A 23,318-nucleotide genomic window follows, 5' to 3' on the forward strand; every position below is an offset into this window, starting at 1 on the left:
CTTCTGAAAATTTTAAATTATCTTTGGGGTGGATCATCAAAATTACATGATAAAGCTTATACAATATGATAATGTTCAATCACTCCTTATTAAAATCACTAATGTTCGAATCTGAAATCTTTAGAAATAACGATCATTCCGTTCATTTGAGATAATTTGGTTAGTAACCATATCTAAATTTCAAATCCTTAAATAGTAGTCTAAGTGGGTTTAAGTTCACTTATACCTATATGAAGAGTCTACAACAGCTGGGTCTAATCTATTACTGTCAAACATAGGTGCAAATTTGTAGTTTTATTGGAAGAGAATGGGGTTTTTAGGGGAAAAATATCTTATAGAGAATAAATTCCTTGTTCATACACCAAAGGAGCTGTAGATTTAACAAGCAAGCAAGCAACAACAACATAGGTGATTTTACACACAGAGAAACTCATCATCTTCCTCATCTTTAATCTCCCTTTTTGATTTTCATACAAACTACCAAACTTTTGTTATTTCAAGTTTTCAGGAGCTTTTACTTCCCATTATTGCTTGCTTTTGTGGTTTGCAGAAGCTTATAAAGAGAGTATGTATTGGTTTTGATCTTTAGATACAGTTATGGGACGTGGGAAGATAACGATCAAGAGGATCGAGAACCAGACGACTCGACAAGTGACGTTTTCGAAGCGGCGAGCCGGACTCTTGAAGAAGACACATGAGCTTTCTGTGCTTTGTGACGCTCAGATTGGCCTCATCATCTTCTCCGCCACTGGCAAGATGTGCCAGTATTGCAGTGAGCCGTATAGGTCTTTCATTTTCGTTTTTCATTTCCATGGATCCTCATTTTTGGTTATAAAAAAGGATTTGTTCTATTATATGTGCCTTGTTTGTGAAGAAAGAGAGAAAAACTAGCTAGGGTTTCTGCAGATCTTCTACTTTTGCATGATGAATTTAAGTCTTTGTTTTATGGATGAAATCTTGTTTCAGAGAATAGAACAAATCATTGAAAGGTATTTGAAGGTAACTGGAAATAGCATTCCTGAACATGATAATCTGGTAAGAAAGGAAACCCGATTTCCTTCTTCAATCTGGAGAGTCTTTTCTATGGCGTTTATGTATAAATATATGTATGTATATGTGTAGGAACATTTGTACAATGAATTGGCAGTGTTGAGGAAAGAGACCCGTCGGCTTCAACTGAGCATGCGACGCTACACCGGTGAGGACATGAGCTCGATACCGTTTGAAGAGCTCGAACAACTTGAGAATGAACTCGAACGCTCCGTCATCAAGGTTCGAATGCAAAAGGTATATACTAGTTCATCATGATCTTCTTCTTATGTTAATTCAACTTCAGATTTCTTGTTTTGTTTCACAATTTGGGATGTTGCAGAATGAGCTTTTGCAGCAACAACTGGACAATTTGCGTAGAAAGGTGATGGATGAATTCAATTAAACACTTCATTAGGTTTCACTCATATTATTCACATAGAAAAAAAATCGAAACCAGATGCTAATTTATGTTTTGGACTTCAAAAAATCTTGTAGGAGAAACTACTAGAGGAAGAAAACAGCAATATGTACCGATGGGTGAGTAAAGAACTCAACCGAACTTGTGTTCATTAATTTAGTTGATCATCTAATCTCTGATGCCGAAACATTTACCATTTGGATCGGTTTCTCGGTAATCTCATAGATTCAAGAACACCGAGCGACGATCGAGTATCAGCATGGGGGAATGGAAGCTAAGCAGGTGGAGCATCAGCAAGTTCTTGGGCAATTCACTTTCTATGATGAACCCAGCAGCGTGCTTCAGCTCTCAAGTCTCAACCATTAGTCCTCAACAGTTCCATTCCTATCAGCTCCAGCTTGCTCAGCCCAACCTTCAAGATTCAAATGTCTAGCATTGTCATTGCAGCTATGGTATATTATAATCCTGCAGATTTTCTGAGAATGATGAAAAGAAGATGGTACATTACACGGACAGACCGAATCGACATTGTTCGGATAAAATATTGTGTTTAAATATCTATTAGAAACATATTTCTGATATTGTTTTTGTTTAGGGAGTGTGCTACATATGTGCTTTCTTGCTTCTGATATTACTTTAAAGTTTCCTTTGGAGATGGTATCTAACAGGTTTGGATTTCGAAAAACTTGCACTCGAATTACGTTTCATAAAGAAAGATATTCTCGAATATCCTTATGAACATCAAGTTTCATTTGGCTTACAATGAATTCCAGCATTTTATAGATTTGTTCCGAGTTCGGATGTGTCACGTCGTGAGCTATAAAACGATAAAGAGATCCGGATATTTCCACACTACTAAATCCAGCAGACTTCCTCACTCCCCTTCTTTCCATAGCCTCTCTCATTGTTCTTGCTTCTTTCCATCGATTGATAGCCGCATAAACATTCAATAAGCCGATATATCTACCGTCATTATCCGGGTCTAACTCGATTAGTTTCCGTCCTACTATTTCTGCGAGATCAGATTTTCCGTGTATTAAGCACCCATTTAGCAGAGCACCCAGCAATGATGCAGTGTGTTCCATGGGCATTTCGAGTAGAAACCGGTATGCCTCTGCTACCTGCCCTGCTCGAGCCAAAACATCCACGATGCAAGCAAAATGTTCGCTCTTGGGAGCTGTCATACCGTGTTTTCCAAGACACTCGAAGAAGTGCCAAGCTTCCTTCACTAATCCACCATGAGCACATGCACTCAACAAGCACAATTACGTGATCTCGTCAGGGACAATCCCAACTATTTGCATTTTGGTAAACAATTCGAGAGATGCATTAACCAATCCATGAATTGCAAGCCCTCCGATCATAGCATTCCGCAACAACACATCGGTCCTACGATTAGACACCGCACGAAAGACGTCTAAAGCTTCCCTTACGGCTCCGCATTTAGCGAACATTTCAACAAGAGAAGTACGCAAAACCAAAGTCATCGGCAAGCCATTGTCGATCACATAACGATGCATTAGCCTCCCTCGATCTAGCACGCCGAGATGTGCACAAGCACACAACACACTCACCATCGTTACCTCATTAGCTTTGGGACCCAAAATCTGCATTTCCTCGAACACTGCCAACGCCTCCTTATAATCCCCACTCTTAACATACCCATCAATCAAACAGCTCCAAGAAACAACGTCCCTTTGAGGCATTGATTCTAACACTTGACGCGCAGAAGCCATTTCCCCACACATTGCATAACCATCTAACATAGCGTTCCACGAAACAATAATCTTCACCGGCATTTCATCGAACACTGCGGGCGTAAACAACGTCACGGTAGGAAGCACACATGTGAATCAAAGAATTATTTATGAACTTATCTAACCCGAACCCATTTCTCAACGCGTGGCCGTGAATTGCTCCGCCGAGTTCCGGCTTCAAAAGGCGAACAGATGCCTTGGCCAGAAAAGGATATGTTAAGTGATCAGGCAAGACACCATCTCTGAGCATTTTAATGAAAACTGAAAATGATTTGTTGGGATTTTTACTGCCGGAGTAGCCTCCAATAATCGTGTTCCAATCGAAGACTCCGGGGGCTTGCAGCCGGGAGAAAAGGCGGAAGGCATAACCGATGTCGCCGTCGTCGGAGAGAGCGGCTACCGAGAGGAGTTTAGACGAGAAAGGGTCAACACGGCGGAGGCCAAGAGTGACCACAAGTGCATGGATCTGATTTAATTCGGATAATGATTTTCATTTAGCAAGTTGATTGAAAAGAGCTTGGAACATTCCACGTTTACAGGAACTCAAATGCCTCTCGCCGCTGTCTTCTACTTTATAGTGTTTCTATATAATTTGGACGAAAACGAAGGCAACCTCAAACTTATTGTACATGGTTGTTGATTATGTCCAAAGCAAACATCAATGTTCAATAACCGTGGATTGGTTTCATTAATACAGGCGATGAGTCCATGGAGAAGATATGTTGGCAACGCTAGCATGAAGTGTTTTTTAAGGGTAAATTACATGTTTAGTAGCTAAACTACTACTTTTGTTCCATTTTGATACCTAAACTTTATTTTTTTTAAATCATATTTAATGTTTAGTTCAAATTTCATTTTAGTTCATCCCGATTCAAAACATATATCATTTTATAATCACTCAGACTAATATAAAACTCTTCAAGTATCAGCTTAAAAAATACGTCTATTCTGAAATCATATTTTATATCATCGATCAAATTAATCAATTAAATTATACGTCATTAGTTATAATCATACGTCATTTCCTTGTATGATATTTGACCTCTTAAGCTTGATTTGCATTTGGCCTTAACCTTTTATGTACGCATGGTGCTAGTTTCTCCTATCATGTGTAGTACATGTAAATGGCTATTGTTTATGAACTTTTTTACCATGTTTTGTACAAATTACTACCGGAATCAATTTATAACAAGTAATTAATTGGTAATTAAAATATATTAAAATAAATTGAATAAAGTAATTAAATTATAAAATCAAGACCAAATTGAGAAGTTACTTGTGATCCAAGGAACCTTGAGTATCTTCTCAAGACCAGGTTCTCTGTTTTCCCCAAAGGGCCTTATTTTCGTGACACCATCCGTGATCTTCTAGTAGACGGGATATTCAACGTCGATGATGTGACATGGCAACGGCAGAGGAAAACGATCAGCGTCGAGCTCTACTCGGCGAAGTTCCGGCAATTGACCACCGAGTCGTTGGTGGAACTCGTCCACGCCAGGCTCTTGCCCGTGTTGGAAAATGTAGTGAACAAATCAACCACCATCGATCTCCAAGATGTCCTGTTGATATTAACGTTCGAAAACGTTTGCATGATCGCCTTCGGCGTCGACCCCGGGTGTCTCCGTCTTGGATTACCCGAAATACCATTCGCCAAAGCGTTCGAAGGCGCCACCGAGGCGACCTTGCTACGTTTCTTCACTCCGACGTTCATATGGAAAGCCATGAGATGCCTCGATTTAGGGTCCGAAAAGAAGCTGGGAACATCGATAAAGGGTGTCGACGAGTTCGCCGGAGAAGTCATCAAGACGAGGAAGAAGGAACTTTCGTTACAAACAGAGGACGAAAGGCGAAGATCGGATCTGTTGACGGTGTTCATGAGATTGAAAGATGAACAAGGGAAGCCATTTTTGGACAAGTTCCTACGTGATATTTGTGTTAACTTTATTCTCGCCGGAAGGGATACGTCGTCGGTGGCGTTGAGCTGGTTTTTCTGGTTGCTGGAAAAGAATCCGATGATCGAAGAGAAAATTCTTGCGGAGATATGTAGAATTGTTAACGAAAGAGATGAGTTGAAAAACAAACGAGAATTAGAAATCCCATTGATATTTAGACCAGAGGAGATAAAGAAGATGGATTATTTGCAAGCTTCATTGTCAGAGACTCTAAGATTGTACCCTTCGGTCCCTGTTGATCACAAGGAGGTAATGATTTTCTTTTTAAAATTCAATATCTTATTTTTGCATTTTATTCAATTTGGTACACTAATTTTAACTTCTTCTCATCAATTTCTTTAACTCCTTTATACCCATCAATACTTTATCATTAAAATCTCTCATTTGAAAAACTAATATAATAGATATATAATATATTATATAATTTTAGATGATATTTGATTTATTAAATGATATTACAAATTTTATTTACACGTGAGAAAAAGAATAAGAACAAATATATATGGTGGACGAGAATAGTTTAAATTGAAACAATTAGTATCACTACATTATATACAATTATAATTAAATTTGAATAAAAAAATCAAACAAATAAATTTGATTGAACTCGAATTTTATAAGCTCAACTCGATTTAAAAAACTTAAAATAAATTTTGATTAGTAAAATTATGGGCATTAATTAGAGTGGTAGTTGGTTATGTTTAGGACTTAATGATGGGATTGTTTTAATTAATTGATTACTAATGATTGGATGTTTTAGAATAGGAAGTTTGTGCTATAAATAGGAGGCACCCCACCCTTTCATGGGACATAAGTATTGTGATATTGTAAGTCTTGTTCAACATTTGCTTTGTTGTTCAATAAAATTTAAATTTATGTGATCTAACTTTTATTTTAGTTCTGTTTTAAAAGTTTGTGATACAATTTAATTGAAAAATGAAATTAAAAAGATGAAGATATATGATAGACAGAAAGATTCGCGAGTCGAAGGCTCATGATCATAGCTAGGCAATGATCCTTTCAGGATCAGAATATAACTCTCGTGGTACGATTTTGTCTCACGTTGAATCCGTACATGACTATACTTCTTTAATTAGACATTGATTAAAAATAGAAACATTAATTTGAGTAAGTTTTTTTGTTATGTAAGTTTACTTTGTAAGAATATTGGAGATTAAGATTAGAAGTTAGTTGGTTAAGTTTTGAAAGTCACAATCTTGTATTTTTGAAAGAACGATTAGAGATTAAGGTAATATCTCGTCAATATTGAAAAAATAATCAAAAAATATCACGTCAGTATCATAATTAATTTTTTAACGATGAGTCACTAAAATCCTATCAAAATGTAATGTTAGACATGATTTTGAAAAAAAAAGTTAAATGACTAAAACAGAAATTAAGTAATAGGTGGATGACCAAATAGGTAGTTTACCCTAGAATCTATATGCAAGAATAAATGGGCCATGAAAGGAGGCTTTGGGTTGGATATGGCAATTATCCATTTTCAAGCTTAAAGCCACTATAAACCCTAGAGTACACATTTACTTTACCATTCGCGAAGAGCTGCAGCTCGGCTTCACTCGATTCAGCCGTAACCATGGTAGCGCTCTATTTCCCTAACTCTATACTCTTCTTTCTTTGCTTTCATTTACCTCTCGCTCGTCCATTTTTGATCTGCTTTTTTTTTTTAACTATGGGAAATGTTTGTAAATGGGACTAATCGAATCGAATGATTTGTTAACATTATACTAAGCAGCTCTTAGAATGGGTTGTTAATATTACCCGTACGGATGAAGGTTTCATTTTGTTTTGGTTAATCTATTGTTAGCTTTAGGCGTGTTATATGAATTTGGCCTTGAATTGATGGCTTTAGCATTGGGTTTCTCTTAGAAATCTCAGTATACATGAAGCTGATGACATTGCAATCGAAGGGTAAACTTTATTCGTGGCAACCAATGTTGTCTAGGGCACAAGAGCTTATATATTGTTGTAATTGAAGCAATTGAATACTGGAAACATTGAGAAATCTAAAATTTGGCATTTCCCCTTTCTATAGTAATGATGCCATTAAATAAAAGGGTTTTGATTCGGTACACTTGTGGTTTCGTTTGCTGTGGTTGAGCTGTAATCTAGGAGTTCTTTTGATGAAATGAGTGCTGAATTTAGTACTTCTGTTTCAATTTGTATTCGTGTTGGCGTTGCAGGTGAATGTGCCTAAGACCAAGAAGACTTACTGCAAGAGCAAGGAGTGCAGGAAGCACACTTTGCACAAGGTTACACAGTATAAGAAGGGTAAGGATAGTTTGGCTGCCCAAGGGAAACGTCGCTACGATCGCAAACAATCCGGTTACGGTGGACAGACCAAACCAGTGTTCCACAAGAAGGTAACTTTTTGCGGCACTTGTCTGTTATCCCTTCTCTTTGATGTGTATGTAGTGGTCAGACCAAGCATAATTGTGTATTCTTTGAATAGGCAAAAACTACCAAGAAGATTGTGCTGAGGCTGCAATGCCAGGGTTGCAAGCATGTTTCGCAGCATCCGATCAAGGTCAGTGCACGGAAAAGGCCATGCCGATCTATTATTGTTTTGGTTTTACTTTGTTGTATCGATGAGCTAATGTTTTGCGTATTCGTATTTGCAGAGGTGCAAACACTTTGAGATTGGTGGAGACAAGAAAGGGAAGGGAACGTCTCTTTTCTAGTTTTGTTTTTCTTGTTGCATGTTTTGCTTTTTGTTTGCTTTGGTGGAAGAACTTTTAATGAATGCGGTATGGAATGTTTGGTGTAGTTTTGATTTTAATTTCTGATTTTATGAAAACGTTTATGTGATGTTCACATTTAATGGAAGTTTTGGTTCATTGTTATGCGAGTTAATTGCATCACGTCCTCAAATTATGATCCTCATGTTAAATTGGTCCTTCAACTTTTTAATATTCCAATTCAATCCCTAAACTATGACTCTTATTCTAAATTGGCTTTTTAACTTTTGAATCTTTCAATTTTATCCCCAGATTCATCCAAATATGTAACTGGTTTCAACTATAATCCAACTTAAGTTTTATTTTTTTCATACATATAATAAATAACTTGGCCTAATGATTTTATTAACAATGGATGTGATTCATATATACATATAACCTGGGATAAAATTGAAATGTTCAAAAAGTTTGGGATTAATTTAGAATGAAGATCATAGTTTAGAGATGAGATTGAAATGTTCAAAAGTCCAATGTTTAATTTAGAATGATATTCATAATTTAGGGATAGATTAGAATATTTAAAAGTTAAAGATCATTTTATAACAAAAGCAATAATTGAAAGACGTGTGATACAATTAACTCTCGTTATTCTTAGGTTCTGATATTATTTCAAATTCACATTACAAAAGCCTGAATATCAAAATCTTGTACAACGACTACTAAGAATAAAACTGAGTTCAAAATTTAATTACGTATTATCTCTAAATTCTTAGGTAATAAATAATTTTCATTATTTTAGACATAAATACTTCTAAAATAATAAATTCTTTTTATATGAATTATTTTCAATTTTTATTTTTCGTGTTTTATTTAAAATTACAAACTCAATAATAATAATAATATATAAAGAGTTTAATTTAGTAAAATAAAATTGAGTAGTTAAAATTATTTCATATTTTTTAATATCTTTATATGAATCATTTTGTAATTTTATGAGGTGAAAATGTATTTATTGTAAAAAATTAATTTTTATTTATTAAAAAATAGATCTTATGCATTGAAAAATAATATATTTGTCTACTTGAGATCACAATAATATGTTTTATGTTATATTATGTTTTATATAAATAAATATGATATTTACGAAAATTATTCAAAAATATAAGTTTGATATATTAATTATATATTAGATGTATTTTTTTAAAATTTGGATAGCGTAATAATTGAAATATATTTATGAATGAAACATAATTTAACTCTTTCAATTTTGACTTGTATGTTTTTCTTTACCTTCTCTCCGACTGCTTTGCTCCCATCAATTCACAAGACCTTTTATCGTTTATTAGAAATGGAAAAACAAAAAGAAGACGTAGTTGACGAAGCAAAAGATTGTGAAGAATAAAAAAAGGGTAAATTACGTGTTTAGTATATAAGTTATCATTTTTATCTATTTTAATATCTAAACTTTTTAATTTTTTTCAAAACCACGCCTAACGTTTAATTTTTGTTTCATTTTAGTACCTATTATTAAAATTTTAACAGATAAGCTCGTCAGTCGTCGCGTCTACAGTTGCCGACCGTCGCATTCGTTGGTCGATGAGGCCCAAACTTTACAACCCACACCTTGTTGACCCATGAACGTGATTCCGACATCCGTTTCATCGGAAAAATACCTCAACCTCCCCAAATTGACGATGAACTCTTTGATTTCTATATCCTTTGATCTCCATCGTTGACCGTTCGATGGGACTTAAACTGGATTATATTGGTTGACTCGTCATTCTCTCGTGGTCCATTGTTCAGATTAATCATCCGTCCATCGGACCTATGCCCTGTTAGCCTGTCCTTTAAGTTTTTAAGGTGGGTGCTAAAATGAAACAAAAACTAAATGTTAGATATGATTTTGAGAAAAATTGAAAGTTTGGGCACTAAAATGAACCAAAACTGATAGTTTAAGTACTAAACTCGTATTATACTCTAAAAAGGAGTGATCAAAGGTTGATTATATAATTGAAAAAATAATATAGAAATGTATTATTGTAATTTTCTCTACAAATATAAAAGATAATTATAATTTTAGCTCAATCAAGTCATATCAATTTTTTTATTATAATTGTAAATCAGACCTATCTCATCCCTTAAAAAATTTCAATCCAAACTCAATTTTTTCGATAAAGAAATCAACACAATCATATTAAATCGAATCAAAATCCATTAGATTCGAGTCAATCACTCAACCTAATACACCAATAACATAAAATATATATTTTCATTCTTTTAATATCCTCCACGAGAGTCTAGTCCGATGATTTTGTTGTTTGTTTTTCTCTACATTTTTGTTGTCCTTTCAAGGTCCAAGCATCCATACAATAAGCATGAGATGCAGGTCCTCCCAAGTAATCATATAATTAGCATTCTAATGATTGGTGGCCTTTGTTTTATGGCATTGATCACCCCCACCAAAATGGTTAAATATCAACTTCAGTCCCTCTGGATTTTAAAGCCGTGTTTATTTGGGTCCAGAACTCTACCAAGGATTGAATAGCCTGCCGTTGGCTCCACTCCACTTGTGCTTGTACGGCAGATCAAAAACCCTCCAGGCTTGGGCTTGTGGCCCCTTGTTTTGTTTCAGATTGAGCTTGACACGGTATTCTGTATTGATTATATCACTTGTATCTGTTATTGAAAATGAAATATGTTTATACTTTATACTTTAGAATGATTTAATAAATTTAATTATTCATATTAATTTCATATTTTTTGATACTTTTAAACAAAATAACAGTTGAATAATCACATTTCATCATGAAATAAAATATTAAAATTGATAAATTTTTTAAATATGAGAGATTAAATTCATTAATTTTTTAATTAAGACCAAATTAACAGTAAAAATTTAAAGTCTAAAACTCTTATAATTATAGACCACATCACTATTACGTCTCATATTTAACTATCAATGATTTGTTTGTAAAAATAATTTAATTGAGTTCCGTGTATGTAACTTCTATAAAAAAAACATTTCGTTCATTGTCAAACATATAATTGATGGGTCTAAAAGTATATTTTACCATAATAATAATAAAAAAAACAATATGAATATATTGACCATGTTAAAATATATAAGGAAATATTTTTTTATCTATGGTGATTATAAGTGATAATATAGGTTATAAAGACTCTTAATTATTTGCTAATGATAACTCAAATATTCTATAATTGTTGGTGCTCATATCCGAAATCTCAAAAAATATCAGTCATTCCCTTAATCATAAAAGTCGCTTCGCTCGTGCAATAAAATAATATAATTTGAATAATGGTATTTTTAGCTTCCAAAATATTAGGAAAAAGTAGTTTTAATTTTTTTTCTTCTCTTTAAATTTTAAACTTTTTTATTGAACTAAATCACTATGTAAAAAGTTTAAAATTAAGTAATTTGATGAGGAACTACAAGATATAGTGGATGGAAAACCTAGCCCCACAAACCTTAGAGGATTGCTTAACAAAGAAAGCCCGCCGACTTGATGAAGAACCACCAGACACAGGCGGCGATGCTTCACACATTATGATATTGAAGTGGCCAGCAAAACTACTTCAGTTATTCCACCTGCTCCAACCTCCTATCGTGACACCCTCATTAAAGACAACCCTAAAGAACCTTTGATCGATGATGAAATTCTAGACGATGAAGATGTTGAAGTCTTCGAGGATGATGTAATTCATGGAGTCGTTGATGGTTTAATCTCCATTGATTTCTCCAATCGGGTCCAAGCCATAACCAATAAAACTTTTGATCAGACAGTTGTGGATAAGCTGCTTGGGAGGCTTATTGGCTACACAACTCTTTGGAATAAACTTTATGATCTATGGAAGCCATCTCAAGCCCTTTTGTCTCATGGACATAGAGAACGATTATTTCCATGTTTCGTTACGAACATGCCCATATATCTTGACTGCCCTCTCCAATGGTCCATGGACAATCTTTGGTAATTATTTAACTTTTGAACCGTGGTCACCGGATTTTACCTCCTCACAATTATTTCCTAGTAGAATTGTGGCGTGGATTTGCCTTCCGAGACTACCGGTAACACTCTATAGACGTAGCCTTATTACTGAAATTGGTGAATGCATTGGAAATGTTGTTAAAATTAACTATCAAACGGAAACTGGTTGTCGAGGACATTTTGTAAGAATGGAGGTAAGTGTGGACCTAAAAAAACCGCTAACCTCGAAGCTCCTTATCAATGGGCGTGTCCAGATCGTCGAACACGAATCGCTGCCTACAATATGTTTCTCATGTGGTCAGTAAGGACATTTTAAAGATATCTGCCAAGACAAAATTATTATTGACCAGCAAGATTCAAATGACCCAAAAGAACAAGTAAGTAAACCACAATTGCTAAATGCCAAGCAAAGCTCTGAACCATTTGGACCATGGATGGTTGTTGAAAGAAGACAAAGAAAAAACAATAAAAAAACCTTATGTGGACAAAGGACAAAATTTGAAGAACAATGGTTCGAGATTCAACCTTCTATATGAATCAACCGATGATGTTACTGCTGCTGTGTTTGTAAATCCAAATCAAGCTACAAACACCAACCAAGCTCCTCATGCTCATCATGCTTCTCATGCTCATTCTCTAGTTTCTCACGCACAGTCAAGCAAAGGAAATTCCAGCGATCAACATGCTCTAAAAGCAAGGTGCCCACTCTTGTCCGTAAACTTTTAATGATCCCCAAGATCGCTGCTAAATCCTCGAATGGATGCCAGGGTCAGTCAAACCACCAACTCTGCCAAAGCACTATTGAGCCACGTGTTTCCATATTGGACATGTCGAAACATTCACCCATCGTGCTATCAAAGAATACTAATCCAAACATTGTCGACGGTGTGAATTTACAAGCCATGCATGGGGCTACCCAGCACAAACTCTTACCACGAGAACCACCTTATACGAACCAAACTCAATCGAGTGAAGCGCCTTTAACAACAACAGATTCTGATCCTACTAATCCTGCTCAACGCAACTGTGCCATGCATAATATTTGCACTTCCAAGCGGTTCCCATGTTGGAATGATTTGGCTTACTACACTTATCTTTCTTTATGGATGTTAAAATAATATGCTGGAATGTACAGGGATATGGTCACCCGCGTTTTCTCACGGCTTTTCGACAATATTTGCGTGATTTTAAGCTGAATTTAGTAGTAATTCTTGAACCCCGGATAAGTGGTGGCAGAGTTGATGTTTTTATCGCTGCCACTGGTTTCGCTCGCTCTCACCATATTGAAGCTATAGGATTTTCAGGTGGCATATAGTTATGATTGCATGAAAAAATCCAAGTAGACATACTCCTCAATCACTTCCAGTTCATCCATTGTCGTATCTCTACTTCCCATGGTAATTTCTCAACTTTGGTGACCATTATATATGCCAGCCCGAATACAACTAAGCGAAAACAACTATAGCCTCACCTTCGATCCCTCGCTGGAAATATTACCTCCCCTTGGGTCATGTTGGGAGATTTTAATGGCACATTCACTGCTTCTGATAGGAGGAATGGTGCGACTTCTACTCGACCTTGGAAAAATTTCCAGGATTTTGTTTATGATTTTGGCATCCGTGACATGGGATTCCAAGGTCCTGAATTCACATGGAATATGGGTTTTCTTATGCTCATCTTGATAGGGCTTTATGTAATAGAAAATTGGATGAATCATATCCTAAGACAGTCGTACATCATCTTCATCGTATGTGGTCTGATCATAGACCACTTCTCCTTTGTGTTGACAGCTCTACAACTAATATTTGCCAAACTCAATTCAGATATTTCTCTGGCTGGTTGCAGCATAACGATTTCAACCGAATGGTGGAGGATAACTGGATAAACTCTTAATCTCTTTCGGACACTATATCCCATTTTACTAATGCAGCTGATATATGGAATAAAACAGTGTTTGGTTATATTGGCACAAAAAAGAAGATAGTTATGACAAGACTTTTAGGAATACACAAAAGCCTTAATAGATATCATTCAACTTTCCTTATCAATCTTGAAGCCAAGCTCCTCACCGAGTTAGAGCAACTCCTAGATCAAGAGGAAACTCTATGGAAACAACGCTCTAGAATAAATTAGGCTACATAAGGTGACCGAAATACAAAATACTTCCATAGAAGTGCTTTGCAGTTAAAGCAGAAAAACCGAATATTGGCCCTAAAACTTCCTCCAAGTGATTGGTGCATTGACACAAATAAACTTAAGGAAGAAATGATTCATTTTTTCAGGAATATTTATGCATGCGATGAGGAAGTGGTTAGGAATTTTCCCATTTCAGGTCACTTCCTGGCAATTCTGACTCATTTTAAGGATTCTATGTCTATTACTCCAAAAGATAGGGAAATCTTTAAAGCTTTGAAAGATATGGCCCCCAAAAAGCACCTGGTCACGATGGCCTCCATGTAGAAATTTTCCAAAAATAGTGGCACGTGGTGGGTCAATCTGTTTGTAGCATGGTGAAAAAGGTTTTTGCAGAAGGTGATATTGAAGTTGATCTAAATAAAACTGTGCTTGTTTTAATCCCAAAAAAAAGGCCCCGAAACTTTTACGGATTTCCGTCCCATCAACTTGTGCATTGTCATGTATAAACTCATCACCAAGATTATTGTTCGCTGCATAAAGCAAGTGATGTCTATTCTAATTATGCCGAATCAAATGAGTTTTATTGTTGGTTGTTCTATTACCGAGAATATCATTATCAATCAAGAGGTAATCTACTCCATGCGTCAACTCAAGACAAAGCAAGGTTGGATGACAATTAAAGTGGATCTTGAAAAATATTTTGACCACCTCCGATGGGATTTCATTCAAGATTCACTCGTCGAAGCTGGATTCCCATCAAGCACTATCCGAGTCATAATGCATTGTATCACTTCGACATCTATGCAAATCCAATAGAATGGTGAAAATTCTTCTGAGGTCAAATCGGAACAGGGTATCCGGTAAGGTGACCCCTTTCTCCATATCTCTTTGTTTTGGAAATGGAACGTCTTGGCCATAGCATTCGTAAATGTGTTGAAGAAGGAGATTGGAAGGGCTTCTCTTTTGCTCGACATAGCCTTCCCACCAGTCATTTATTTTTTGCTGATGAACTTATGTTATATGAAAATGTTGATATTTACTTTTGCCTAATATTGCCATAGCCACGAAAATTTCCATTTTATCATGTCTTGGGTTCCAAGAAGTTGACTCTACGGGGAAGTTGCTGATTTTGATTTCATCTTTGATAAATTCAGGGGTAGATTAAATGGTTGGGCTATTTGATCTCTTTTGCTGGAAGGGCGTATTACTCTGACTAAATCGGTCCTTTAAGCCATTTCGACTTATTTTATGCAAGTCATGTTATTTCCTAAACGGGTCTGTGATGAGATCGAAACCATCTGGTAGGAAAATCTCTCTAGTTAATTAGGCTATTATATGTAATCTTATTGATCGAGAAGGTTTGGGGTTTATCTGGCCTCTTGAGCAAAATAAAACTTTCCTGATGAAGCTTGGCTACTCTCTTATGGTGAAGAAAACTCTTACTGGGTCCAACTACTCAGACAAAAATATAAAATTCTTGAGGCTCACCCTTTATCCATTGAAAAAACACAACTGCTCCCCATTGTGGAGAGGAATATCGAAAATATGGAGGTAATTGCTCTCTTGTTTGGTTTGGTCGATGGGCAATGGAGACACTATAAGCTTCTGGAATGACACGTGGGTGTCGAGCTTGGGGCCTTTATGTGATTATGCCCGGATAATATACGTGCTGATTTAACTTAGAAAATATACAAGTTCATTGTTGATCATGGCCATTGGGATGTTGAAGTTCTATCTCGAGTTCTTATTCCAGCTGCCATCTCTTACGTCATCAGCGACCCCCTGATAGAAATGATAAATCTGATGCCCTAGTTTGGAGATGGAATCCTGAACATCACTTTACGATTAAGTCAGCTTATACATTTCTCATGGAAGGTAACTGGACTGAAAAAGCTATATTTGGAAGAATATTTGGTCAATCATTGCTCCTCAATGAATCTGCATGTTTACATGGCTTGTTTTTAAAGAAAAAATCATGATAAACTACGAACGAGGAAGACGAATGCTCACAAACAACCATTCATGTCCGACTTGCGTTGCTGCCATTTAAACTGTAATTCATGTGTTACGTGAGTGTCCACCAAGCCGACACTTGTAGTCGCGCGTTGTACCCCAATCCGCCTGCATCAGCTTTTTTGGTGCTGATCTTTATTCATGGATTACACAAAATATCACCATGCAACTTCCCTTATGTGATGAGATCCTTCTTGGTCCTCTTTTTTGCTGCTCTCATTTGGCTAATATGGAAACAAAGGAACGATTATGTTTTTAAGGCGCCACTTATAAAATAGATTCGTTCATTCATAGTAGTTATAGCTGTGCCAAATGCTATGAAAGCAGTATCAAAATTTCTGTTGGGCGCCCGAGGATGGATGTGTTTAAACACTGATGGTGCATTTACGACACTTGATGGGCGAGGTTCGATTGGTAGTGTGCTTCGCAACTCCACTGGTGAATGGATTATAGGTTTTACAAAGAATATAGGGACAACATCGACCCTGCACACAAAACTCTGGAGCATCTACGAAGGTATACTCATTGCAAGGAGCTTTGGGATTTCCAGGCTATTGATACAATTTGATTGTAGCATAACAGTGAAACTAGTCAAAGATAGTGCTGCCATTTATAGTCATATTCCTTTACTTCGCACAATTTTGAAGCAACGACGATTTGGATGCTGGATGACAAAAGTCCAATGGATAAGCATGAATGAGAAGATTGCATATAAGATAGCAAAGCTTGCCTCGTGGAACCACTTCAATTTGGTCTGTTTTGACTCCCCCCAGATGAGCTTGTCGACCTTCTTGGGTTAAAAGCGACTGTTGCACATTAAGATGATGACTTAGGCTTTCTTTTAATTCAAAAAAAGTTTAAAAATAAAAAAAATAACTTTTTTAAAAATAAATGATTTGTGTTGTTTTTAATTTATCTCGTTTATAACTTTTCGTCAGGGTTTCGTTTGAGAATATTTCTCCAAACGGGTTTCTTTAACGAATATTTTCAACGTAAAATCGTTATGTTTTTAACTTTTTGGTTTAAGTCAATGATCACGTATCAAATGTGAATTTTTAATTGAAAATAAATTGTTTGAAAATATTTTTACATTTCAAATGAAATTTTAAGCCAAAAATACTTTTATAGGGACTCCCAAACGAAATTTGATAAAAGAATAAAAAATACAGGGATGAAAAATGAAAATAAACCTATATAATGAACATTAAGAAAATGGCTAAGGTGTGGTGCCACAACTTGCAGCGGCTGCCTCCTTGATTCTTTCAATCCCTTGTTGTTATTATCCTTTAGCTCTTTCACGTTCCCCATTATATATAACTTTCCCTGCTTATCAAGTTTTCCCACCACTTTCCTTATTTTCTCTGCATCTCTGTTCGTCACTGAGCAGCCAATTAGCAGCCATGTCGCTCCTCAATGATCTCATCAACCTCAACCTCAGCGAGACCACCGAGAAGATCATAGCCGAATATATATGGTCAGTTACTCACTTATCTCTTACTCCTCTTAGATACGATCTCATACTTATTGTTTCGTCGGTTTTCGTTTCAGGATTGGCGGATCTGGAATGGATCTGCGAAGCAAAGCGAGAGTGCGCGATTCACTTTATGAACTTTCATTTATTGATTATTACACGTTTTGTATTGAAAAAGTGAGATTATTTGATTTTTTTTCATAGACTTTGCCTGGACCGGTGACGGACCCTTCAAAACTCCCCAAATGGAACTACGATGGTTCCAGCACCGATCAAGCACCTGGAGAGGACAGTGAGGTCATTCTATAGTAAGTTTTTTATTATTTCAATTTACTTTCCGATTTAAATCGTCTTTTTTAGGGGAAGAAAGTATATTCGAGATTTATTTCTTTATTACGATTGAGATTCCGTTTTTGACTGAATCAGCCCTCAAGCTATATTCAAGGATCCATTCAGGAAAGGAAACAACATCTTGGTAAAATTTGATTCCTTACACGTTACTGATTTCTCTCCGAGATTTTAGTTTTTGCTTTAATTAGTTAGTTAATTAATGATAATCTCGATCAAAATCAAAAGTCAAGATGGGTAATCCTGTCTTATGGACGTTGATGATAATGTATCAGGTGATGTGCGATGCTTACACACCGGCCGGTGAGCCCATTCCCACGAACAAGAGATTTAACGCGGCTAAGATCTTTAGCCACCCTGATGTTGTTGCTGAGGAGCCTTGGTAACTTTTTTTCTTCCCTTTTTAAGCTTTTGCTTTGCTATTTTTATCTTCTTATAAAGATGTATATAAAGTATAAAGCCTAGGCGGCATCTAAGGAGATAGCAATTTAAATCATTTATTTTTTGAAGTAATTATGTATTCCCCCAATTTTATTATGACATTGAATAACTAAAAGATAAAGTACACTCAAAATTTCTAATATATGATCATATGCCATTATATTCTGTTGTACGATAGATTATTAACTAAAAAAGATTTTATCATAAATGTTAATATTTTTTAATATTTCGATAAATTGCTACGTAAAATATTATTTTTTTTACCGAAAATGTTAATTTTGCTACTTAATTTTTGGTAAAAAAATTAATATTTTAGGTAGCACCTATTATTAATATTTTCGGTAGAAAAAAAATAATATTTTATTTTAGTTAACGTTTTACCGAAAATGTTAAATATTTTAGTTAGCGCCTAATATTAATATTTTCAGAAGAAAAAATAATGTGCTAGACAGTGCTTTACTGAAAATATTAAAAAATATTAACATTTTCGGTGGTGGCTTCAACCAAGGAAAGAAAGCGACAAATATAAAATTGAATATTTGGTTTCTTAATATTTATATATTAATCTATACCCTAAACTTATAAATTTAATCAAATTAGTCCTTCAGACCTTTTCTTTGAAATTAACCCCTAAACTTATAAGTTGGTATAAAAATTTAAGGTGTCAATTGGACCAAAATTGTTAAACTTAGGTGGTAATTAAAAAAATAGCAGTTAATTTTATCAAGTGCTAAATTCAAGGTTCATTTTGTGTTTTAAGCATTGTATGTTTTATAAAATTCATATTAAAATATTAATAATAATAATTTATTGCATAAAAAATTGAAAGGTTTCTTCCATCCTTTTTTTATAGTACATTGAACATATCAAAGGCCATATGCATTGATCTTTTGGCAAGTACAAAGCTAACGCCGAATAATTTTGGATTCTTCTGTTTGTTTTTTTCTTTCACATGATACACCATATTATCTGGGATGATTCCCTGGTTAATAGAATAATATTTTCCATCCTGCACAGAAATAAAGAGGGGAGGTTGTTTGATAAGGATTATTTAATTATCCCATTTATTATATTGTTATTTTTAATCCAATACAAAATAATTGCTAAAAATATATTAGTTTTTTTTAATGTTCACCTGCTCTCTTTCACCTAACTTTTGAGTTGGGTTTGGCCGTGCTAACGATGAAAATAGTTGAAAGTCAGATAACCTCATCATTTCTACTATTTGGGTTGATGAACAAATATTATATTTTTTTAAATAAAAAATCTTATAATGATTTTTTTCTTTTGAATTGCTTGTAAGGAATGCCATCATGTAAACAAACTTTAAAGCAACAAGGACTTTCTTAGAAGTTTGACTATTACAAGTTTTAGTTGATTAGAATCTTAAACATATTGGAACCAGGTATGGCATTGAGCAAGAGTACACTCTTCTTCAAAAGGATACTAAGTGGCCTCTTGGATGGCCCGTTGGAGGGTTTCCCGGACCACAGGTATTGTTTTCAAATCCCACTTTCTGATTGTTGTCGCGTCTGATCATCAAGGATAAAGTTTTTATGTTGAAAATGAATTATATGATATAAATAGGGGTGAACAAAATTTGATTTGAAAAAAATATTTTTTTAAATTTTAATTAACTTAAATTTTAAGTTCCAATTTGTAAAGCTTGAATCATCGAAAACCCAAAAGAATAGTTAATTAATTTGATAATTTTATATTTGGTCTATGATTTATTTATTTCTTTAATTCTTTCTTATTTTAAATATATTTTTCATTAAATTATTCATATGTTCGACTCCTAAACCACTTTAGAATACATGTGTAGTTTAAATTTTTTGACAACACATTTCTTCTTTTTTCAATTTAGTCTTTTGATTTTGTATGATTTCATTCTTCAATATCTTCGTCAATTTAAACTACATTCTTTTCTACCACTATAGAATACCTATATAACCTCAATTCTTATATTTAAATACAAATTTAATTTTTTTTAAATTTAATTCCTCAACTTTGCATTTTATTCAATTTGGTATTTCAGCTGTAACTTTTTACAAAATTATTTCTTTCATCAATTCCTTTACTTCTTTATAATCCTATCATTACTCCGTCTTCAAAATTCATTATTTAGAAAAATAACATTATAAATATATTTTATAATTTGAAATGATATTTGATTCATTAAATAACAATATGTTAAAATCGTTAAATTGAAATCAATTTGTATCACAATATTATAAATAATCACAATTAAATTTGAACATAAAACTTGAACAACTCAATTCGAATTCGAAAAAAAGTTCAAATAAAGTTTAAATGATAAAATAAAATTCATTAATTTGACTAACTCAAAATTTATGAATCAACTTGAACAAATATTCCCTTTACTCGTGAGCATTTTTGCTTGTATATCAAGTACAAGTCCTCAAATGTTATATGGTGATGTAAAGCTTGTTGTTTATATCCATGGGAACTGATTATTTTACCATGTTTTATTATCCATACAGGGTCCCTACTACTGTGGAGTAGGTGCTGACAAGTCCTTTGGAAGGGACATTGTGGATTCCCACTATAAGGCATGCCTTTATGCTGGCGTTAACATCAGTGGAATCAATGGTGAAGTCATGCCTGGTCAAGTGCGTTGTGCCGTTCTTCGTTTAAATGTGTTTCTTTTATTTTGATCTACCTTTATTTTCCATGAAAGGTCCATGGTTTATCTGGTCTTGCGATTGTGTATACAGTGGGAGTTCCAAGTTGGCCCATCCGTCGGAATTTCTGCCGGCGATCAAATATGGATTGCTCGATACATTCTCGAGGTATGGTCCATATATTTGTAGTGTATTTGATTAATGAATATGTGTCTTTACGGATTGAAGTGTGAACCATAACTACTACTTCGTTCATGTTCAAACAGCGAATCACCGAAATCGCCGGAGTGGTTCTTTCTTTCGACCCCAAACCAATCCCGGTTCGTTTTTATGCTGCAATTCCATCTGGTTTCGAGTTCACTCATTTATTTTAGCCTAATTTTTGCATTTCATTTCTGGTACCAGGGTGACTGGAATGGTGCTGGTGCTCATACTAACTACAGGTAAATGATAAAATCAATATGCACTTCATTTTTATTATGTCAAGCACGGATAGAGTTTAATCAGTTGAAATGAAACTATTCTCTCAGCACAAACTCCATGAGGAATGACGGGGGCATCGATGTTATCAAGAAGGCGATCGAGAAGTTGGGTCTGCGTCACAAGGAGCATATTGCCGCCTATGGAGAGGGTAACGAGAGACGCCTAACGGGTCGTCACGAGACGGCAGATATCAACACATTCTCATGGGTAAGTTAGCACAATATTAGGCCTTCAGCACCCTATTTTTCAGCATGACATTGAATTCTCATTTCTTGTTACTGTTTTGCTTGCAATGTCCGAACCACAGGGTGTTGCCAACAGGGGAGCTTCCATCCGTGTCGGCCGTGACACCGAAAAGGCCGGAAAAGGTAACCACTCTGCAATGTTCAAACTATGATACAGACGTGTCGTCCCTGGAATTTAACACTCATGGTGATGTAATTTACAGGCTACTTCGAAGACAGAAGGCCGGCGTCGAACATGGATCCTTATGTCGTGACATCAATGATTGCAGAGACCACCATTATCTGGAAGCCCTGAGAGGGCGACGAATCGGAACATGTGAAAGATGAGAAGGAAAATCATACTGCAGATTAATAACAGCCTCTCTCGATCTTCTTCGTTGAACCAGTGGGTGAACTTTGTATTTTATTGGTTTGGATTGCGGTTTGCCATTTGAACCGTGTTGTGTTTTATTATCCCTTTAGGTAACAGTCTACTCGCTCGAACGAATTTGTGGTAACCTTAAATAAAAGGCTACTTGATTTATATTGTGGCAATGGAGTTGATGTCTGTACCCTTAATCTTATGTGATACTAAAGCTAATGAGACTTTAAAATTTGAGGTTTGTGTCGGGTCGAATTGGATCATATCATATTCAGATTTAGGATGAAAAGTATCTAATTTTATTAGAAAATAATAAAAATTTATCTTATATATTTAGGAATAATTATGATAATGATCTTTTATATATTAAATTTTCAATTAGATCCTTATTTTTATCAAATAAAAATAATATTTTTTTATAAATATATTTATTTTGGGTTGGATCGGTGTAGTCACTCCTAAACTTGGGTCGGGTATAGGGTATATATTTTTAGGTTGGATCGAGTTGACCGAAAATCTAATCCGACCCGACTTGACCTATGTTCATCTCTAATATTACTCATATTTAAAAAATAGTTCGAATAGGTAGTTGTCATTTGACAAATTTATTCTTCTATTATTTTTATAGAAGGACAGTTACTCTTCCTAATTAGAAGACATAGAAACAGATAGTTTCATTATTTCTTTGTGGAAAACTTCTTATTAAAGAGTGCAACACAAACGGGTTTTATTTTCACGTTTTTGGTGTACGAGGTTTGAAAAACTATGTTAACTTTGGAGGTAACGCCCATCTCGAAATTATACCAATTCAGATAAATTATTTCTAAAGAAATTACTTTTACCATGATACAATAATTATATGGTTTAAAATGGATTTTTCCCATAGCCGTTGGCGGGGAGTGCTTTGTCTCATATTGTTGCTTCTCTTTGGGGATGATTTGGACCTCACTTGTTTCAATGGTTCTTTTTGCGTGATTCAATCCAATTACTTGAAATAAATTGACAACACAGTTTTTGGACACAAATGGTTGGACACAAGATCCCCTATGTGTTTAACCAAAAAACAAAGCCGATCAGTGAAAAAGAAAATGTGTTTTTGTCGAATTCTCAAGTTGAGATCTATTGCTTTCCCTATAGTCTCGGCTGCTCATCAGCCGATCAAGGAAGTCTGGGATAAGATTCGGATAAAACGCATGAAGGTTTGTTGGCACAAACTTATCTGTTATCCTTTGCATATCCCAAAACACAGTTTGATTTCATGGATGGCCTTATTGAATCGGTTACCAACCAGAGACAGGTTGCAGAAATTGGGT

The 23,318-nt window shown here is 35.0% G+C and overlaps 4 protein-coding genes and 1 pseudogene across 5 annotated transcripts; 4 read left to right on the forward strand and 1 right to left on the reverse strand.

Moving 5' to 3' along the window:
* Nucleotides 1–597: 597 nt before the first annotated feature.
* LOC120115915 (protein TRANSPARENT TESTA 16-like) lies at nt 598–1,816 on the forward strand. The gene is made up of 6 exons (XM_039136525.1): nt 598–785; nt 969–1,035; nt 1,123–1,287; nt 1,373–1,414; nt 1,528–1,569; nt 1,676–1,816. Exons 1-6 carry the CDS (start codon nt 598–600, stop codon nt 1,814–1,816), a joined length of 645 nt encoding a protein of 214 aa, XP_038992456.1.
* Nucleotides 1,817–2,142: 326 nt separating this feature from the next.
* On the reverse strand, nt 2,143–3,733 carry LOC120115912 (annotated as a pseudogene).
* A 174-nt stretch (nt 3,734–3,907) lies between these two features.
* LOC120115986 (cytochrome P450 86B1-like) lies at nt 3,908–5,940 on the forward strand. The gene is made up of 3 exons (XM_039136577.1): nt 3,908–3,950; nt 4,480–5,408; nt 5,920–5,940. The coding sequence occupies exons 1-3, from the start codon at nt 3,908–3,910 to the stop codon at nt 5,938–5,940; spliced, it is 993 nt and encodes a 330-aa protein (XP_038992508.1).
* A 725-nt stretch (nt 5,941–6,665) lies between these two features.
* Nucleotides 6,666–20,730, forward strand: LOC120115916 (60S ribosomal protein L44). Of its 2 annotated transcripts, XM_039136527.1 has the most exons (5): nt 6,666–6,759; nt 7,364–7,543; nt 7,633–7,707; nt 7,802–7,865; nt 20,719–20,730. In XM_039136527.1, the coding sequence occupies exons 1-4, from the start codon at nt 6,757–6,759 to the stop codon at nt 7,859–7,861; spliced, it is 318 nt and encodes a 105-aa protein (XP_038992458.1). In that variant the 5' UTR covers nt 6,666–6,756; the 3' UTR covers nt 7,862–7,865; nt 20,719–20,730. The 2 variants fall into 2 exon arrangements, with proteins under 2 accessions (XP_038992458.1, XP_038992457.1); XM_039136526.1 differs by lacking the exon at nt 20,719–20,730 and having other exon boundaries at nt 7,802–8,017.
* LOC120115913 (glutamine synthetase nodule isozyme-like) lies at nt 17,330–21,971 on the forward strand. Its single transcript, XM_039136524.1, has 13 exons — nt 17,330–17,485; nt 17,560–17,599; nt 17,687–17,790; nt 17,909–17,957; nt 18,106–18,212; nt 19,677–19,764; nt 20,776–20,904; nt 21,010–21,084; nt 21,183–21,236; nt 21,322–21,359; nt 21,447–21,606; nt 21,707–21,767; nt 21,848–21,971. The coding sequence occupies exons 1-13, from the start codon at nt 17,412–17,414 to the stop codon at nt 21,937–21,939; spliced, it is 1,071 nt and encodes a 356-aa protein (XP_038992455.1). The 5' UTR covers nt 17,330–17,411; the 3' UTR covers nt 21,940–21,971.
* The last annotated feature ends 1,347 nt before the right edge of the window (nt 21,972–23,318 follow it).

This window comes from Hibiscus syriacus, unplaced genomic scaffold, assembly GCF_006381635.1.
Source record: "Hibiscus syriacus cultivar Baekdansim isolate YM2019G1 unplaced genomic scaffold, ASM638163v2 tig00110279_pilon, whole genome shotgun sequence".
Lineage (NCBI taxonomy): Eukaryota > Viridiplantae > Streptophyta > Magnoliopsida > Malvales > Malvaceae > Hibiscus > Hibiscus syriacus.

What these genes read in the sequence shown, in the direction of transcription:
- LOC120115916 (XM_039136527.1), top strand. An exon ending in AACCAGTGTTCCACAAGAAG is followed by an intron (nt 7,544 to 7,632) that starts GTAACTTTTTGC and finishes TTCTTTGAATAG; the next exon opens with GCAAAAACTACCAAGAAGAT. An exon ending in TTTCGCAGCATCCGATCAAG is followed by an intron (nt 7,708 to 7,801) that starts GTCAGTGCACGG and finishes TCGTATTTGCAG; the next exon opens with AGGTGCAAACACTTTGAGAT.
- LOC120115915 (XM_039136525.1), top strand. Translation starts at nt 598, where the DNA reads ATGGGACGTGGGAAGATAACGATCAAGAGGATCGAGAACCAGACGACT. An exon ending in TTCCTGAACATGATAATCTG is followed by an intron (nt 1,036 to 1,122) that starts GTAAGAAAGGAA and finishes GTATATGTGTAG; the next exon opens with GAACATTTGTACAATGAATT. An exon ending in ACAGCAATATGTACCGATGG is followed by an intron (nt 1,570 to 1,675) that starts GTGAGTAAAGAA and finishes GTAATCTCATAG; the next exon opens with ATTCAAGAACACCGAGCGAC.
- LOC120115913 (XM_039136524.1), top strand. Translation starts at nt 17,412, where the DNA reads ATGTCGCTCCTCAATGATCTCATCAACCTCAACCTCAGCGAGACCACC. An exon ending in GACAGTGAGGTCATTCTATA is followed by an intron (nt 17,791 to 17,908) that starts GTAAGTTTTTTA and finishes TGACTGAATCAG; the next exon opens with CCCTCAAGCTATATTCAAGG. An exon ending in GTGAAGTCATGCCTGGTCAA is followed by an intron (nt 20,905 to 21,009) that starts GTGCGTTGTGCC and finishes TTGTGTATACAG; the next exon opens with TGGGAGTTCCAAGTTGGCCC.
- LOC120115986 (XM_039136577.1), top strand. Translation starts at nt 3,908, where the DNA reads ATGAGTCCATGGAGAAGATATGTTGGCAACGCTAGCATGAAGT. An exon ending in TGGCAACGCTAGCATGAAGT is followed by an intron (nt 3,951 to 4,479) that starts GTTTTTTAAGGG and finishes CAAATTGAGAAG; the next exon opens with TTACTTGTGATCCAAGGAAC. An exon ending in TCCCTGTTGATCACAAGGAG is followed by an intron (nt 5,409 to 5,919) that starts GTAATGATTTTC and finishes TGGATGTTTTAG; the next exon opens with AATAGGAAGTTTGTGCTATA.